Here is an 18,949-nt window from a genome sequence, read left to right on the forward strand (position 1 = left end):
CATTTACGGATAATAAATCAACCTACAATGTTACCATACAACTGAACCAACGAATGTAGGTAACCTCTTTGAAAACTGAATTTCCAAGCATAGTCACTAGGAATAGAAGTTCCTACATTAAAGAATAATTCCCTATTTCCCTTTTGTCCTCCCGTAATTCATACAGTAAGTTGAAAGAATGGAACATAAAGAAAGGTCAGCTGAAGCTGTGACCTTTAATAGAATAGGACCCATATTAATACTTATGATCTGAAAAATCACTGCACTAAGCAACATATAAAACCTAAGGCTTCTTGATAGAAATAGTCCAAAGAAGATCTGAATCAGACTGTACTGTAACTATTTCTCCTTTTACAATATTCGATGTGCTTATTAAACCTCCAAATCTCATTGCCGTCTCATCTGAGATAAACAAAATAAAAAGTTCATCATCAGATGACATTTATAAACAATATCAGAGTTGGGTGATTGAAAAAGGAAATGGAAGTTGAAGATTTTTATTATAAGAAATATTGATGCCTCCATCACACTAAAGCATCATATTCACTCTGTTACCATCCTACTCAAGCGGAGACTCAAGAAGTACAGTTTCATTACAGACTAACATATTTACAGTAATCACCTAACATTATTATTAAAGAACTAAAAGCATTACTTACTGAGGTCCCATTTGAGTCCTGTGGTTGTAGAGCTTCCAGACGGCATCCCAATTGGAATGAGTCCACAATGGGGACCCTCAACAGAAGATTGAATAAAGATTTTATGATACCGATTCTTTGGAAGAAGATGAATGAGGCAATCATCAGATAGAAGGATAATCCGTGTGTTGGGAAATCGACACAGAACATTAATATTTCCAATCTCATGGTCGAATCTCCCACCAAGTGCTCCAGCAACTAGAATGCATTGCTGCCATTGCATTAAGATGAAAGGTGAAAGAGTTATTGCCAAGTTGAGCTAATTTCAGCAGTACAACTAAATACGCATAGCATGATAACAATTCCTTACTGCCAAAAGGGAATTAGAGCAAATATGGCACAAGACTTGTTCATTTCAATTATTCCAAAATTATCTTAGTCCATGAGTTCAATCCCCAGTGCGGCTGAAATTAGAAAATCAGAAAATAAATAATATAACCAAGTATTTAACTTACCTCTGATCCATCAATCTTTGGGCTGAGGTCACGTATGTATATGACACATTTGTGTAAATCTGTGGTGTCCTGATCATGCGACTCATCAATTATCTTAGTTCCCTGCAGGAAGAAAACTAGCATAAGACCCTTGCCATAATTTATGCAAGATTCAAGATGTAAATATAACAGTAACATAGGAATAAAAATGGTACTTCGGTGTGAACAATAAAGTTTCCTTTTGAATTCATTTTCTCTATTGCTTGCACAAGCGCAAGCTTAGTCGCAAAAAAAAAAATTTGGTCCTCGAAGTATCATTTTAACATCCTCCAGTTAGTCCTGCTGTTAATGAAACTATTTTGAAGTCCTTTAAGTGCTGCTAGATTGGACTGTTTAAAACATGTGTAGAACTTGTCCCTTTGTTTCAGGCGTGTATCTATTTGATCTCTCTTAAAAAGAAAACATCAATTTTATCCTTTAGAATTAGAAGCAACACATAACGTTAGTGTCCTAAACTCGTAACATTTTGTCTGATGAAAACAAGAAGTTGTTCAATTTCCTATCATCAATTATTTAACAAGAGATGCATATCAGTAAATATCTTGAAACGCAATTGATTCCAGTAATTGTTAAGAATGCAAATTTTAGTTGTCGAAGGTCACAATTCGGACTATTGAAAACAAAATAACTGTGTACGACAAAGGGAAGACCCCTGAAATATTGTAGAAAGTAAAGTGAACATGTAAGGTTGATTCTTCGGCAAACTAGTCTATTGTTATTATGATAATTTTTTAACTCTACTTTTATGCTAATTTTACTCTCACCATACCAGACATTGTCTGCGTTCTGTGATTGGAATTTGAGATGGTAAATTTGGGACTAAGAATAATTGTAACAATTATTTATTCACGTTTAAAACCGTCTAGCCTTATAATTAAGGGACTTCGAAACAGTTTCGTTACCAGACTGAACAACAGGAAAAATGTCACATAACTTTGGGGACCACTTATTATATTTTTAATACTTTAAGGACTAAGTAGGAGATAAAATAAAAATTCGAGGACCAAATTGATGGCTTAATGCACAAAAAACCATAACCATAACCATAGGTAAAGAGGGAAATACCAGTTTTGCATAGAAGTCAAGTACTTCTTTCCGTATTGAATCCATGTCTCCTTTAATTGCATCAGGCTTGTACCTGAAAGAAACCTAGCAAGTTAGACAAAAGGAAATCTGCAAACATATACTGAAGATGCCAAAACATCCTACCAGAAATTAACAATAGCAAAACACTGACAATAGTACTGAAAACAATAAATGTGACACGGTTTGCAGTCTAACCAAGTCCTCCAACAATTATACTGCATAGACTAGAAACGGAAATAAAGATCGTTTGGAGAGCTTACACCATTGAAATCAATCCGAGATGCAAAAATGTACAAAGAAGCATGCTATAAGAAAAGTTAGATCAATTAAGCGGAAGATATCGTTGACTACAACTCAGAAGAAGGATGACTTCTCACAAATACCCCATGATAATTCCAGCCAGATACGTATAAGTGAAAATAAAAATAAGGAAATATATCATGGTAGAATATCTTTAATCTCTAATAAGATAACATCAAATGCGATACATGGGAATTCCACGACAAGCAGAAACAAACAAGGCACTGGTAAGCACTATCTGTCACCCAGGACCAGAGATAAGAGTGACATAACATTGTTTGAGCAGATTCATCGTGATCAATCATAATGATGGGAACATGGACTGATTTATTTAGTACAACAACGGCAAAAAAGGATTAACAGAATCCAATTGATGTAGCCTGCACGAACTCACAAAATCCTATTTGGCTATCTCATTTTCTGATCCACTCAGTCTCACTCAAAGCCACTAAGAACTTTAAAAAACCCAGCCCCACCACAAATACGTAAAATAGAAGTAAAGAAAATCACAGCAGCTTGAAACTTTCAAGAAAGACATCGAACTCAGAAATCACAAGCGTTAAGAAATTCCCATCATGTAAAAGAATAAAAAAAAAACATCATTTCATAACCAGAACCAGCCTTTTGTGAACTTGTCCTGGACCACTGAATGAGAGAACTCAAAAGTGATAATAGGAAAGTTAGAACTTTTCATTCAGCACCCCAATTGCGAGAAACACCACGACCACAAGCACAAAGTCACACAAACGGAACTAAGCTAAAGAGAGAAACAAACAAAACCTTAGGGAAAAAAAATAATCAAAATTTAAAATTTAAATGAAAAAATAGGAACCTGGAGCGAACATGGGAAGGTTGTTGATGCGGGAAGAAAAGAGGCATTTCATCATACACCCTATTGGCACCTCCATCGGCGCACACTCGCACATGAGCTGCACCCATCAATGCATGAATCAACAATCAACAACCAACACAATAAAGAAAGAAAAAAAAACAGATGAAAGGGTGCAGGGAGAATACCGTGGTCCCAGAGCAGAGGAGCAAATCTCGGAAGACTCTGATTGAGAATAACGAGAGCGTAGTTCAGAGAAAGAGAACACGCCGCGTTGGGGTTCTCCGGCGAAAGAAGAAAATTCGAACAATGACACATCAAATCCATATTTTTTTCACAGGATGCTTCTTTTGGGAGGCGAGATGTCTGTTATGCTCCCAAACTTTTCCTGACGCTATATACCCCACTTTAGTATTCCGTTTTTTGTTTCAATAACGATGGTGATAATATTATATTGATGCACTTGCTTCTTCTCCCTTTATTCAATCATTCGCTGCTTTCTATTCCCATTGAATGTGCTTGGATCTGATAAAATAAAATCCCAACTGTAACCAAACTCTAATAAACCTCGTCTGCCATATACGCGCGATGAAATTACAGTTACAACCCCAGCGATTGGATTCGATTCAATTCAATTTTGGTGTGCAGTGGAACAGACGTGGGAACGCGATTACCATACGCGAAAGTTCCAGTTTTGTGCCACATGCCAATTTTCACCCTTTCATAGTTCCACGTCTTTTCAGTCAATGCTTCCTATACAAATTTATCAGTTCATATTTTGGGTAATTATTCTGTCAATTTATTTACCTTTTTTATACCATTCTTTCAAGAATTCACTTTAATATCTTTCCCAATCAGTTGCAGATATTTTCTTTTAACTTTTCCTTTTATTTTAGACTTAAATACATTTTTGCTCTTTTGTGATTATTCCTATTCTCTTATGTATTACAAAAATAAAACTATACCGATATTAAAAATAAATAAATAACAATAACCAAAAAGTTAATATTTTAAGAGCATACACCAAGCTTGTTCACTTAAACTCATTTACTTTCTTAATTCGTACTTTAATGTATAATTTTGGTATCGGCATCGACTTATATACTAAAAGAAATTGAAACATCACTGATATTGATAATTAAAAGGAAAATGTTGAAGTTTAGTTTAAGGTTTAGTTTTTAAATTGTAATTTTTAAGATATTATAAATAAATTTATTGCCTGTAATAAGTTTATTGAAATTAAATAAAATTTCCTCTTGTGGACAATTTTGTGTAAAAATTCTAGCAATTCAATTTTTTAAAACGCTATTTTATGGACGCCGTCTTTTTATTTTTGTTGACTCTCCTCTGTTTTAAAAAAAGGGTTATTTTCATCTAAATTATTTTTTATGTGTATCGTGAAAAAAAAAAGTTAAGTAGTTTCTACGAAATTCTAAAAGAAAGGGAAAATAAAGACAAATCCTTTTGTAAATTAATAGTATAGTATTGTTTTAGATTCGAGAATAATAGCTTGAGCAATAAATAAATGGTAGCACACAAGCATTTATTTTGTTTGATTTTGAATATACCATTATTCTTCTTCTCTATCGTGGTTATTTCACTCGAAGAGTTACTATAAATAAAAAATATCTTTCATGGTATATGATTGTTTTTACCGTGTTTAAAACAAAAATTATGGTTAAAACAGAAAAACACACACAAATTATAAATCGTAAGTAAGGATAGCAACATGATACACATGAAAAGTTTGAGTATTTGATTTCAAGTAAAAGTTCATTATCATCTTATATAACGAGTAAAGAATTTTTGTTTCATTCATATTTGTATTGAATAACCCGATACTTTTAATGTTATATTCTTAATTAATTATTTTTTTTGTAAAACTAATAAATATTAGTAAATATTTAATATTAAAATAATGTATTATTGTTTATTCAATATATAATATTTTAAAAAATAGAATTATATAAATTTTAAATCAAAGTACATATATACCAATTGAACAAAGGCAAAACAACTATATACAATATTACACAAAATCTATATAATAAATGAAATATTTTTTTATATAATTGTAGTGAAAAATTATACATAAAAAAGTGAACTAAATATTAAAATATTTATATAAAAATCATTAAAACAGTTATATATGTTAACAATAAATAATAAATAAAAATATTTTTAAAAATATCAAATGTATACTCTAAATTTTATAATTGAATGAAATCACATAAAAAAATTATATAATTAAGAGTGTAATAAGATAGAAAAATATTATTCAAATATCAAAATAGTCAAACATTTAAAAGATGATGAAATTTGTTTAACAAGACACAGCTCTCAAATGAAACAAACATTTAGGACTAAAAAGAATAAAAAAAAAAAAAATTAGAGAGTAAACGAAGAGTTTAAGAAATTGTATGCTTGAGTTTGAAAGTCAAATATTTGTATTCATGTAAAATAATTAACAACAAAAGGATATTAAAAAAACAATACAAATAATAAAATGTAAGACTACAACGTGAGACCACGTTATTTATTATAATTAATAAGAGGATGATAACACAAATTCTAAATTTGACTTTTTATAATAACATTATTTTTTACAATATATACATATCAATAAAAAAGACATAAATTATTAAAAAAAAGGTAAAAATGCAATAGAAATTTTATTTAATTTTAAATATTTTTAATTAAGTTTAAATTTTATTTTTATTAAAACTCAATTCAGTGAATAGGTGTTATTCAGCTGTAAAAAGGAAGATGAATTTTAATTGTTTTCATTTTTATTTAGGTGATATTATGACTCATAACACACAGAAATATTTTAGTTATCCGCCGAAACAAAAAAATTATAAAAAAAAGTTATTTACACAATTTTATATTTTTTTATGATTTTATTCGATAATTAAAATTTTTACTGTGTCACACTCATAGACATGTTAAATATTAATTTTATCTATAATCATAGTCTTTAAAACAATAATAAAGTTGTGGTCTTAGGTCTCGACTCGATTTATTTAAGGCCCCTTGACCACCAATTATTCAACAATTATGAAGTACAATTTGCCCCAGGAAAAAAAATAGTCACTTTTTTTTTCTATAATGCTATTTAATAACGAGAATATTGATTTTTATCATAGTTATTTTTTTAATTTGAATAATAATAGACAGGGAAAATATTTTCAATCATTCCATTTTAAAAAATAATTATTGTTCTTCAAAAAGAGAATATACCGCCTTTATCTAAAGGTTATATTTTCTTCCTTCCTTTATTTATTTATTTATTATTGACTTGTCCTGAGGTTGCGCGTTTCTGGATTCACCACTACAATTGCGGATGATCCGAAATTGGTGTGTCCATATCTGTTTCTGGTTTTCAAATTGCATTCATTTTCCATTCTGAATTTATCTTTTTGCATTAACATGTTACAAAAGTGTTTGGGAGCTCAAAGGGCGCGAAAATTCCAGAGAGCTCTCAGGCATTGCAAGGTCACCATCCTCTGCCTGCTCCTCACCATCGTTGTCCTGCGCGGCACCATCGGTGCTGGAAAATTCGGCACGCCGGAGCAGGACTTCATCGACATTCGCAACCGTTTCTACTCCCGCAAGCTCCCTGAGAACGATCGCCACCTTGGTGAGCTTCAATCCACGACGTCCAACGATTCCAATTCCATCACCGACTACAATGCCTTTGACATCAACACCATATTGGTCGACGAACCAGAAGACGTGAACCGCGAGAAATTGAACCCGGAAGAGCCGTATCGTCTGGGCCCCAAAATATCGACCTGGGACCAGCAACGATCTCGCTGGCTTCGCAATAACCCCAATTTATCAAATTTCGTTCGGCCCAACAAGCCTCGTGTTCTTCTGGTAACTGGGTCATCGCCGAAACCCTGCGAGAATCCCGTTGGGGATCATTACTTGTTGAAGTCAATTAAGAACAAAATTGACTATTGTCGTTTGCATGGGATTGAGGTGTTTTACAACATGGCTCTCCTTGACGCTGAGATGGCAGGGTTCTGGACCAAACTTCCTTTGATTCGGAAGCTTCTTTTGTCTCACCCTGAGCTGGAGTTTATATGGTGGATGGATAGTGATGCCATGTTCACGGACATGGCGTTTGAGGTGCCGTGGGAGAGGTATAAAGACCATAACTTGGTGATGCATGGGTGGGATAAAATGGTTTATGATGAAAAGAATTGGATTGGGCTGAACACTGGGAGTTTTCTGCTGAGAAATTGCCAGTGGTCTTTGGATATTCTCGATGCTTGGGCTCCAATGGGGCCTAAAGGGAGGGTTAGGGATGAGGCTGGGAAAGTGCTGACGCGTGAGCTCAAGGATAGACCTGTTTTCGAAGCTGATGATCAATCTGCCATGGTTTATCTGCTGGCTAAGGATAGAGACAAATGGGGTGATAAAGTTTATCTCGAGAACGATTATTACTTGCATGGTTATTGGGGGATTTTGGTTGATAAGTACGAGGAAATGATTGAGAATTACCATCCTGGTCTCGGGGATCATAGGTGGCCATTGGTGACTCATTTTGTGGGGTGCAAGCCTTGTGGGAAGTTTGGGGATTACCCTGTTGAGAGGTGCTTGAAGCAGATGGATAGGGCCTTCAATTTTGGGGATAATCAGATTTTGCAGATTTATGGATTTACGCATAAGTCGTTGGCTAGTAAAGAAGTCAAGAGAATACGGGAGGAGACTAGCAATCCCCTTGAAGACAAGGATGAAGTTGGGTTGCTTCATCCAAACATTTAAAACAGTTGATGTATCATCTTCTAGGTCAGTTTCACTCTTTTTGTACGAGGTTAAATAGTCAGAAAACTCGTCATCAGGGTGCATGTTAGTGCAAAAATCCGATACTCTTTTTGTATGACCGATATTTTCTATGCACCACCCCTACTTAATAGGTAAATTTATCATTATCTTATAAAACTAAAATCAGATATTTGTTACAATATATAAAGTTCAACAACTCAATCAACATTCAAAGCTCGAATATTATTCTTTATTAACCAGTTCGATAAAAGACAAATAACAATAGCCAAAAGTTTATATTTTTAGAAGCATACACCAAGCTCCTTCACTTAAACTCATTTACTCTCTTAATTCGTACTTTAATATGCAGTTTTACTGACGTGATCGACTTATACTAAAAGAAATCGAGACACCACCAATCTTGATAGTTAGAATGTAAATGTCAAATTTTAGTTTTTAAAGTTGTAATTTTTAAGATATTAAAAATAAATTTATTGTCTGCAATAAGTTTATTTAAATTAAATAAGATTTTCTCTTGTGGAAAAATCTACGTAAAAATTCAAGCAAGTCAATATTTTAAAATGCTATTTTATGGATGCGGCTTTTTTTACTTACGTTGACTCTTTATTTAAAAGAAAAGTTATTTTCATCTAATTTATTTTTTTTCTTAATATCAATTTTGATTCCAATTTTTGTCGGCTTGAAATGGTTCTAACTTTTTTTCTCTCTTCAATGTTGTCCTAAAGAATGTAATTTATGTTCAATTTAGTCCTTTTTGCAGACGGCGTTTAAATCGTTAACGACACAGTGTCAAACTGTGCAATAAGTGAATGTCAATGTCATTTAACTGCTGACCTGCCTTGCCACGGGACAGTCCCTTCCCCACCCAATAAATTTGGGTTTCTGAATGAAAGGGGGAAAGACTTCCTTACGCCTCCGCCGTTAGAGAAAAACTGAAGCTTGCGATGGTCCAATTGACCATAGTGGGTCTGTCGAAGTTTCGCAGAAACGAGAGCAAACTCCTTTCTTGCGGTGCGTTGAGGGTTGTAGCGGCGGCGTCTCCGCAAAGGTTTAATCTCCGACGTAGTCGTGATGCGAGAAGCCCACCGATCTCAGGCGGTTTCACAGCAATAGGACTCGCGATTGAGGGTTTCGATTTGGGGAGTTTTTGTTGTGTTATTTGGTTTTTGTAAATTGAAATATATGATTTTCGTTTCAAAATTGATTTGGAGAATTATTGGTTCTTCTCTGTTTTGTGAGTGATTAGGGATTCTGTTCTTCCCTACAGGTATGGGTTTTGGGTTTTGCGAAGTGGGGGATGAGGGTTCAGATTGAGAATGTTAGGGTTTCTGAAAGGGTTCTTCTTTGTTGGGGATGATGGTTCTTTTTTGTTTTCTCATGAATTTGTTTTTTCGTTTTGGGTTATTTGATTCGCGATAATGAGTTTCGTGGTGGTTGTTGTTGGATGCACGAGTGGCGCCAATGAAGGTGCTGGTAGGTGACCATGGGTGGTGTTTTTGGGTGGTTACTGAATGGAGAAGATAATGGACGTGCGAAGATGGTGATGACGTGTCAAGGGTGATGTGTCATTTATTGCACAACTGGATAGTGCGCCGTTAACGAAGTCTGCAAAAAGGACTAAATTGAACATAAATTACTTCCTTTAGAACAATATTGAACAGAAAAAAAAATTAAGACCATTTCATTAAGCCTTTATTTTTTAGTGTGTGCAGCAGCTAGACTCTTCAGTCTGGTGGAAAAACAAAATTAACGTAGTTTCTACGAAATTCTAAAAAAGGGATGAGGATGAAGACAAATCCTTTGTAAATTAATAGTTGAGTTATATCTGAAAATCTGGTGGTACAACTAGTAGTCTCCTTCTCCACTGTTACAGTTAATATGGTCAGTCTGAAATGATCAAACTAATAAGGACTAGGCAAAATCTGGGATAGCAAATGGACTCACTGCCCAAACACATTTACAAGGTTACTTGTGATTTATGACAAATTCTAGATTTAGAGGTAGGAAAAATAATATTTTTTCTGCATCATTACTGAATATTGCATTCTGCCTGTATGTTAATTATGATCTAATCTATATGCGTTATAATCATTTGCTTTTTCTGAGTCATATATTTTTTAGCTTTTACAACATTAATTATGGAAATTGTTTGCGACCTAAGCACCTAACAGACATTAATTATGAAAATTGCTTGCGACGTACGTACCTAACAGGGACTGTAACTCTGACTGAGAATGCGAAATTTTGTCATGTTTCTTCTTTTTAGAAACTGTTTCATATAAGATATCATTCTCGTTCTCTCAGTTGTAGACAAGGCATTTGCTACAAAACCAGGAACTTTTGAAAAACCAAGAACTTGGTAATGAAGGCGTGCAAAGAGGTTAAGTTTCTTGGAAAAGTTCCATTTTATCATTTGATTTGCATTATCATTAGTATTAACTTTGTGCCTTGACAAAAGCAAGGCCAGCAGGTAACCTAAGTGAGAAATCAGGTTCGATTGTTACATGAAGAAAATTCTAGGCCAAACTAGATCCAAAAGTTGCTTTGTTACTATTATTTATATGAAATAACACTTTACAGCCATCTTCTTCCCTCAATGCCCTTGAGAAAATATCATATCATCTGTTCATAAGTTCTTATTTTAACGCTTCGTTCCTCATGTTCGAGTAGGTGTGGTTTATGGTACTCTGAACTATGAACAAAGCAATTTTAGTATCTAATGGTTCAAATCGTGCCATCTTACTTATTAGCGAAGTAGCTAATTCGTATACATGTGTAAGAATTGTAGACATATGTTTTTACCTCTGGAATAAGGTTACAGGACGGGACAAAAGTACGTGCGTATACGTTCTAAATCCCATCATTTTTTTTTCTTGATTTTGCAAAATATCTTTAAGCTGAAATGTTAGAGATGCTATTGTAGGTTGGTCTTGGATAGAAAGTAAAGAAATTTGTATATGTTGACATCCCTGGCAACTAGAGTTGGAGAAACGTTAAATTTTGAAAAAGCAAACGACAAATTTACAAATTTAGCACACACCAATCACATTCGAACAACATACACAAAGAGTCGTCCAACCTGAAAATAAAAAGAAAATGGAGTGCAACAAAAATACTAGGAAAATGTTATTTACAACACGCATATGTCCAGTAGGCGATTCAGGCGACTGTTTACACAACAATTCTACGTAACACTGTTGGCTTCATCTTCATTGGTAGTAGCAGTGGGGTGTATAAATATGCATGTATGCGTTCAGATAAAAAGGAGCTTAATATTTACAATAGATAGAAAAGCAACCCATGCCAGAGAAGGCTTTATCAAATCAGCAGCAATGGGATTGACGGAGCGAAACACAAGCATGCACCCGTACTGGCTCACGAACAACCCTAAACAGAGCATCAGGCTGAGCCGTGTGGCCCCAGCAGCAAACACAAGGGGATCCCAGAGCACCGCGAAAAGGATTTGAGTGAAGTAAAACAACAGAGCCATGCGGTTTCGGTGGAAACCTCCTTCTGCCCAGACCATCCAGGCGGCCATACCCGTCAAGAAGCTTATGGCGGGGCAGGTGAAGTGCACGGCCCAGGAGGGTGGGAACCAGAAGGGTCTTCTGGTAGAGAGAGAATCATCAGCGGTGATGGAGGAGCCTATGCATGCTGATAAGACGGTGAGCAAGAACGGGAGGGTAACAGCTATGGCGAGTGACTTTAGGCCGCGTTTGGCCATCATCTTTCGTTTCTGGCGTTTGTCTCCGATCATCCCGTTGTCGTTGGCGGCGGTGTCTGGATGCGGTGTGAGTCGATGTCTGAGGTCATTGGAAGCCATGGAAGAAGAGTGAGGAAGAAAGGAAGAGAACAGAGGGTTGGTGTTCGTGAAACTTTCTCGGTGCGTGATAGTTTTTAAGGAAAGGACATGGATTGTGTGGTGGAGTGACACGTGGATAGATGTGATGGAATGGATGCAGATGTTCGGGCGCGTGTGCATGAGAGAGAAAATGTGTGGATCTCTCTGCATATGTGGAAGCACTCCCAAACTACACGTGCCCATCTCAGAAAGGAACTGACTTGAGAAGCAGCTTCTATTTTACACGTGTTCGTCTCAATTGAATTTGCCGACATACGTAACAAACATAATTTTTCACCAAATCTAAGCAACTCACTGCCACCTCATCGTAATTTAATGACAGAATAGCCTGTATTTACTTCTGTGCAATGCGATATCTACACATTTGTCCTCATTATTAAAGTTTTAATGATGTCACGCATGTGTTTTTATTTGATATGTATTTTTTATGAAGTTGTCATGAAAACAATTCAAATTTTCAAAATTTGGGTTACGTAATATAATTTTATTAGTTTTCAACGATGATATCCATTTTTTAAGAATTTTAAAGTCAGGGATTAATTTTTTATTGGGAAATTTGTGGACTTGACATTTTGTTTGGGACTTTTTCCTGCACTTTACATTTTTTTCCTACATCCCAATTTTTTTCCCTATGAGCATTTATCAAAGGAAAGCAATTTGTTGTTGGATATATATTGAAACAATGTTATTTAATTCGATGTCCTCTTTATTCGAGGAAGCTATCATTCAGTGTTCTTCTTATATTTTTAAGAAATAAATTTCAACAAATATTAAAAACAACATATCAAATAATTAAACTTTAAAAAAATAAAAAATTATAACACATTAAATAACTAAACTTAAAAAAAATAGAACACAACAAATAACTAAAATTATAAAAATTAATAACAAAAACGTAACACATCATATTAAAAAAAAAAACTCAACAGGATTTCCAAGAAATCCAATGCTTACTAAATCTGTTTGTTTGTCGGATTTTAATGACAATTTATATAATCTAAATTTCGAAATTAGGTATATGAACGAAAAATGATAAATAATTGCCAAATCTGTCTGATTTTCATCGGAAAACTTGAAAAATAATAGTGTAAATGAAGAAGAACAGTAAATACATATCTTTTTATTTAAAAGAATGAACGAAGACGAAATCTGAAGACAAAATTTGTTGAAGAAGAACACCATTAAAAGAAAAGAAAAGAAGACTGAAAAAGAAAAAGTCCTTAAAGAGTGTCTCATGAAAATGACTTGGAGTTGGAGTGCTGGGAGAAGTAAATATAATAGCGGCAACAATAAACAAGACTGCTTACCTAATTAATTTAATAATTTATATATATGATCTTTAGGTTTATAATGGACATCAGAGTTAAATGTCGGGTTGCAGGAAGAGAAAAGGTGGGGTGCAAGAAGAAGGCCTTTTTGTTCTTTTAGGAGTTGAAATCTGGTGAGCCCATGAGACGAAGCCCAGAAATAAAAATTAGAGAGAAAGAGAAAGTGAGGGCGTTGATTGTGGAAGAATAATAAAACGGAGATGGGTGGCAGAAGGTTGAAAAACAGAGAAACCATGGGCGTTGAATCGGTGGCGCCGTCGCCGCCACCTCCGAGATCGGAAGGAAAAACCGCTTTGCTCCAAAACCCCAAGATAGCCTTCTCACTGGCTCTTCTCTTCGCTGACGCCCTCCTCGTCACTCTCATAATAGCGTTTGTACCTTGTAAGTTTCAGTTTCCACACCCTCCCCTTCAAAAGTTCAATTCATCGCAATTGATATACGACGGCGTTTTATGCTTTCAGATACGAAGATAGATTGGGACGCTTACATGTCACAGGTTAGCGGATTTCTCGAAGGGGAGAGAGACTTCCGCAACCTCAAAGGCGACACTGGTCCTCTCGTCTACCCTGCTGGCTTTCTCTACATTTACTCTGCATTTCAGTATCTTACCCAAGGACAAGTTTACCCTGCTCAGGTCACGCATTCAAATTCTTCTATTTCTCATTCTACTTAATTTTCAATAAACCAAGTAATTCATCATGTCTTTCTCTTTTCTCGTTGCAGATTCTGTTTGGTGTATTGTATATCATTAACTTAGCAATCGTTCTCGCCATCTATGTCAAAACTGATGTGGTAAGGATACAAATTTTCTCTGACTAATTGCTGATATCCATTCTCACTGCTTTTGTAAACTCAATTTTCTATCAGGTTCCTTGGTGGGCCCTTTGCTTGCTTTCTCTATCCAAGAGAGTTCATTCCATCTTCGTGCTTCGTCTGTTTAATGACTGTGTGGCCATGACACTTCTTCATGCTGCATTACTCTTACTTGTGCACCGAAGGTGGAATCTTGGGTTGATTGTGTTTAGGTAAATGCTCTCATGCTATAGTTATGTTTTTTGTTGTTGTAAGGATAAAATGTTTACGGAGCTTCTGGCAATTATCTGTTAGTGGAGCTGTTTCTGTAAAGATGAACGTGCTTCTTTATGCTCCACCTTTACTGGTACTCATGCTGAAGGTACGTATATACGTGCAATATTTATAGTCAGGGTATGTTGACATCTTTTTCTTTGTCTACTTACATCGTAATGCTCATGTATCCCGCTTTCTTCACGCACATGCAGGCTATGGATTTCAGTGGCGTGTTATTGGCATTAGCTTGGGCAGCAGCTGTTCAGGTCCCTTGCATTTCATTTTCCTTTATATATTTATAATTTGTAAGACAATAATTGCACGCGTTGTTATTTATAGAATGCATAAATTGGGTGTCTGATGGTTGGCTATTTTTTGTTTTAAAATAATCTTTCCGTATTAGCAGGTGAGTTTCTCTTCTCGGGCCTCAAGCTTGTTTGATTCTCTAGAGTGTGCAATGTCCAATTTTGGTAAGGCCAGTTAACTCTAGTATGGTTAACTTCTGCCGTAGATATTACTGGGGCTTCCTTTCCTGGTTTCATATCCAGTTGCGTACATATCGAGCGCCTTCAATCTTGGTCGTGTCTTCATCCATTTCTGGTACCTATTTTTTAAGTGTGCCCTTTATGTTTGCTTGATATGATAACCATGATTCCGAAAACAAATTTAGCTTTTAGTATAATCTGAAACCCTTTTTTCCTGTGGTCAAAGCGATGATGTGTGGTAGACAGGCAATATTGCAGATAATAGTATCTAAAGTTTTATTTTCTGCAACGATCATCTGCCACATTCTGGCACTAAGGAACATAAACTAATAAGCTTCTGAAGATATGGTATCTTATATTGGGGGTGATTAGATACGCTGCTTACGTTTTTCAGGTTGAACTTGTGACTAGTGCCTAAAATATAATTCGTAAGACATGCCTATGTCTATAACTTTGATATATTCATGTGATAATGCCTGCATTCATCCATGTCCTCATTTATATATTATTGTTCTTTATTTGTAAAGCGATTCACACAAAATGAAAATGTAAACGTTATACTAAAGCTTTCCTTAATGTTTTGACCTAAGTGAAAAATCTGCTTCTATGTGAGCAACACACTATACTCCCTTGTGAAAGCCTGGTTGGAAGCTAATTTAGCATCGTACTTGTTAAGAAATGAACTTTAAGCCTAACTCAATTCCACCAAACCGGTTTGGTTTGATGGTGAGGTATACACCCACTTATATATTCTAAATTAGCTTTATCTCTAATCGATATGGAACTTCCAACACCTCTCTCACCAACACCCCCCTCACGTCGAGATATATACATCTCGAGCATGAGAACAACAAATATCGCCAAAATAGGCTCGAACCTGACTCTGATATCATATTAAGAAGTGGACTTTAAGTCTAACTCAAGCCTATAAAACCAGCTTGTAAAGTGAGGTGTGCACCATTTATATATTCTAAATTGGTCTTATCTCTATTCGATGTGAGACTTCCAACGGTACGAAAAATAGAATTTTTCAGATCTGGGTTTTGGTCAGTAAGGAGTTCCGGCTAATGGTATTACATGTACCATTTAACTTAATTGGGACACCACCTATTTCATTTCAATTTAAAGCTCAAAGGGGGTCGGAGTAGTATACTGAAGTTGATGTATTCAGTTTATAGTATCTTTAATTTTGAGAAACTGTATTTTACCCTTTCTTATGTGGTCTCAGTTAGATGTTTCCTGATGTATTATTTCAATTTATGTTATCAGGTCTGTTAACTTCAAATTCATCCCTGAGCCAGTATTTGTGTCCAAGGGATTTGCGGTCTTTTTGTTGGCTGCTCACCTCATATTACTTGCTTCATTTGCGCATTATAGTTGGTGCAAGTATGTATAAAGGTTTATTTTTCTTTTAATTTTTTCAATACAGAAAATGCTAGGAACCCCCTTCAACTATAGGTTAATTGCTGAAAAGCCCTCCTTGGTTTAAAACTCAGTAAGACTTCTTGAACTTCAAACTTACAGATGCTTTATGCACATACATGAGGGGTTCAGTTCATTCTAGCTGCACAATCTTTTAAATTCAGGGAGGTGAGTTTTGAAGGTTTTTTGCTATTAACCTATATAGTAGGGGGTTGTATTTGTAATTTGGAAAAGAAAACTTAATATATCTTGTCAAGTCAGATTTAATAAGTTCTTTTTCTTCTGTTTGACCAATAAATAATGAGAACCGGCAATCATTTTTATTTTGTGGTACCAAATGTTGGACAGTGACGTGTCAACAAAATCATAAATAGGTGTCATAGTCTTGCAGAGATGAGAATGCTGTGTTGATGAGTATACTTACTACTAGAATAGATAAGACGATGCATGAATGAATTAGAGAGAAAGTAGGAGTAACTGTTATTCAGGGGAAAATGGTAGGAATGTATCTAAGATGGTTTGGCCATGTTGGGAGATGATAGACTCAAATGAATAGAGTTGATTAGATAGAGGATAGCTTAAGATTGACTTGGATCTAAAACAGTGACCTGGTATTTTACATTACACAATAGCATTGTCTGATTATGAAGTGAGTCTCATCTAGGGGGAAATGACTTGTGTTGTTATTGTTGTCATTAGTGGTGGTGGTGGTGTGAACAGTGTATATTATTGTCTATACTGTGGACATCATAATTGGGATACATAAGAACTGTGATGTATACTTGGATTGAAATATTGATGCAGCTGGATTACATGTTGACTTATTTAGTTTTACAGACATGAAGGGGGACTTTGCAACTTTCTGCATTCCAGATATGTCTTTATGAGAATGAGGTTTGCGGTTTTCTTTTCTTCCTCTTTTTCTAAGAAGGTTGGCAAGAGCGGTTCATCATCCCTCCAGATCCTTAATAAAGAACGTTAGTCATCAGTCTCTTGTAGGATTTAAGAACATTTCTTCCCCTTTTTGTGATAAGTGATACTAACTTTTTACTTTTACTCAGATATTGTGACAACTATGTTTGTTGGGAACTTCATTGGCATTGTATGTGCTCGGTCATTGCATTATCAGTTCTATTCTTGGTAAGTCTGCTGGGTTTCTGTTAATTATACAACCACTACCTCTCTGCTTAATTTATTCTTACTCATCAAGATAGTTTAAAGAAAGGAAAGCGAAAAACCCACCTGCATAATTTATTAAGATGATAGAAGATGCATCCATGACCTCTGAGCTCCGTGTTCCTATTGTAGTGAGGACATTCTCATTTAGAAATACTTTTTTACTCATCTTCATCTGGTAGATGATTGTGTTATGTTTTGTTATTTTCTTTTGGTGAATAGACATTAGCTTTCGATTTAAATTTATTGGCCAGGTTTTCCTAATTTCCATCTGTGCGGATATTTCATTTAGTATTGTCCTTGTAGATATGTCATGGGTAAAATCCTCTTATTTACAAATGAACATATCTCTCTCTGAAATTATTTACCTTGTTTGTGTTCAATCATCTCTAACAAATTTTGGTAGACAGGTATTAATGTAAACCACAAAACAGTTGTTCATGTTTGTGGTTTTGCATTCTAAAATAACCCCTGGTGGTAATTCTCGCTATTTGTTATGGTACAGGTACTTCTATAGTTTACCTTACTTGTTGTGGAGAACGCATTACCCAACGTTGTTGCGGTAGGTTTGACCCACTTCCCATGGTTTTATATTGTATTGAATTAATAAATAATCTATTTCTGTACTTGGCATCCACAAGCAGTTTGATTTTGTTCGTGGGAGTGGAGCTGTGCTGGAATATCTATCCTTCGAATAGTCTTTCTTCAGCATTACTTCTGTGTCTTCACTTAATTATTCTCTGGAGTTTGTGGTCTGCTCCACCTGAGTACCCTTATGAACAGTATAAGCCATCCTCTGGGAAAAACAAATAGAAATTCAAAGGTTCCTCTCCGTCTATTTTTGTGGTGGATAAAGGATGAATTGGACAAAATGATTCTCCCTTATCACTGCTTCCACTTTGATGTAGATGTTTGTGATGATGTATCTTGGAGCAGCCCAAGGACTACTAACTTGAGGATGTAAAACAGAGTATAGGAGCCAGAATTCCCTATTAGATATGCCCATGTTTTTATGAATTTTATTTGTCCAATTCCTTTGCTCACTACCGAACCAAAGTTTTGTACTTGCAAGTGATAGTGTATCTAAAATGGAATTATTGTCCTTTAGTAGCTTAAACGAATCAGTATCAAGGAAATCTTTATATATATATATATATATATATATATATATATATATATATATATATATATATATATATATATATATATATATATATATATATATATATATTTGATGTTATGTAGTAAGGATATTTATGTAATAACATAAATATCTTAGATATTTTAGACAGTTAAGATATTTGTCAAAAGCCACTAACCACATTTTTAGGTAAGGTGGTTATTCTTAGTTTACTTATAAATACAGTGACAGGACCAAAGTCCAGGTACGTTCTCTTTATGCTCTAG

The 18,949-nt window shown here is 34.9% G+C and overlaps 3 protein-coding genes and 1 pseudogene across 3 annotated transcripts; 2 read left to right on the top strand and 2 right to left on the bottom strand.

The window, feature by feature from the left end:
* Positions 1 to 42: 42 nt before the first annotated feature.
* Positions 43 to 4,152, bottom strand: LOC148206302 (thiamine pyrophosphokinase 2-like). The gene is made up of 6 exons (XM_088104213.1): positions 3,596 to 4,152; positions 3,411 to 3,507; positions 2,258 to 2,330; positions 1,154 to 1,255; positions 660 to 909; positions 43 to 402 (listed from the first exon to the last, which is right to left on the bottom strand). The coding sequence occupies exons 1-6, from the start codon at positions 3,732 to 3,734 to the stop codon at positions 284 to 286; spliced, it is 780 nt and encodes a 259-aa protein (XP_087960339.1). The 5' UTR covers positions 3,735 to 4,152; the 3' UTR covers positions 43 to 283.
* A 2,572-nt stretch (positions 4,153 to 6,724) lies between these two features.
* LOC148206303 (xyloglucan 6-xylosyltransferase 2 pseudogene) lies at positions 6,725 to 8,347 on the top strand (annotated as a pseudogene).
* A 2,836-nt stretch (positions 8,348 to 11,183) lies between these two features.
* Positions 11,184 to 12,073, bottom strand: LOC148206304 (translocator protein homolog). Its single transcript, XM_088113227.1, has one exon. It carries the CDS (start codon positions 12,022 to 12,024, stop codon positions 11,455 to 11,457), a length of 570 nt encoding a protein of 189 aa, XP_087969353.1. The 5' UTR covers positions 12,025 to 12,073; the 3' UTR covers positions 11,184 to 11,454.
* Positions 12,074 to 13,558: 1,485 nt separating this feature from the next.
* LOC124836247 (dol-P-Man:Man(5)GlcNAc(2)-PP-Dol alpha-1,3-mannosyltransferase) lies at positions 13,559 to 18,659 on the top strand. Its single transcript, XM_088104214.1, has 12 exons — positions 13,559 to 13,772; positions 13,853 to 14,025; positions 14,115 to 14,183; positions 14,259 to 14,416; positions 14,499 to 14,565; positions 14,672 to 14,725; positions 14,971 to 15,059; positions 16,214 to 16,330; positions 17,204 to 17,343; positions 17,428 to 17,506; positions 18,048 to 18,104; positions 18,187 to 18,659. Exons 1-12 carry the CDS (start codon positions 13,592 to 13,594, stop codon positions 18,353 to 18,355), a joined length of 1,353 nt encoding a protein of 450 aa, XP_087960340.1. The 5' UTR covers positions 13,559 to 13,591; the 3' UTR covers positions 18,356 to 18,659.
* Positions 18,660 to 18,949: the final 290 nt, after the last annotated feature.

The sequence above is a fragment of the Vigna umbellata genome, chromosome 1 (genome assembly GCF_029865625.1).
Source record: "Vigna umbellata cultivar VRB3 chromosome 1, Vumbellata_1.0, whole genome shotgun sequence".
Classification (NCBI taxonomy): Eukaryota; Viridiplantae; Streptophyta; class Magnoliopsida; order Fabales; family Fabaceae; genus Vigna; species Vigna umbellata.

Excerpts from the sequence above, each read along its gene's own strand:
- LOC148206302 (XM_088104213.1), bottom strand. The coding sequence starts at position 3,734 with ATGGATTTGATGTGTCATTGTTCGAATTTTCTTCTTTCGCCGGAGAAC. Across the intron at positions 3,508-3,595 it reads TCCTCTGCTCTGGGACCACG|CTCATGTGCGAGTGTGCGCC; the intron begins GTATTCTCCCTG and ends TGATGGGTGCAG. Across the intron at positions 403-659 it reads AGGACTCAAATGGGACCTCA|ATGAGACGGCAATGAGATTT; the intron begins GTAAGTAATGCT and ends TGTTTATCTCAG.
- LOC148206304 (XM_088113227.1), bottom strand. The coding sequence starts at position 12,024 with ATGGCTTCCAATGACCTCAGACATCGACTCACACCGCATCCAGACACC.
- LOC124836247 (XM_088104214.1), top strand. The coding sequence starts at position 13,592 with ATGGGTGGCAGAAGGTTGAAAAACAGAGAAACCATGGGCGTTGAATCG. Across the intron at positions 13,773-13,852 it reads CATAATAGCGTTTGTACCTT|ATACGAAGATAGATTGGGAC; the intron begins GTAAGTTTCAGT and ends TTATGCTTTCAG. Across the intron at positions 17,344-17,427 it reads CCAGATCCTTAATAAAGAAC|ATATTGTGACAACTATGTTT; the intron begins GTTAGTCATCAG and ends ACTTTTACTCAG.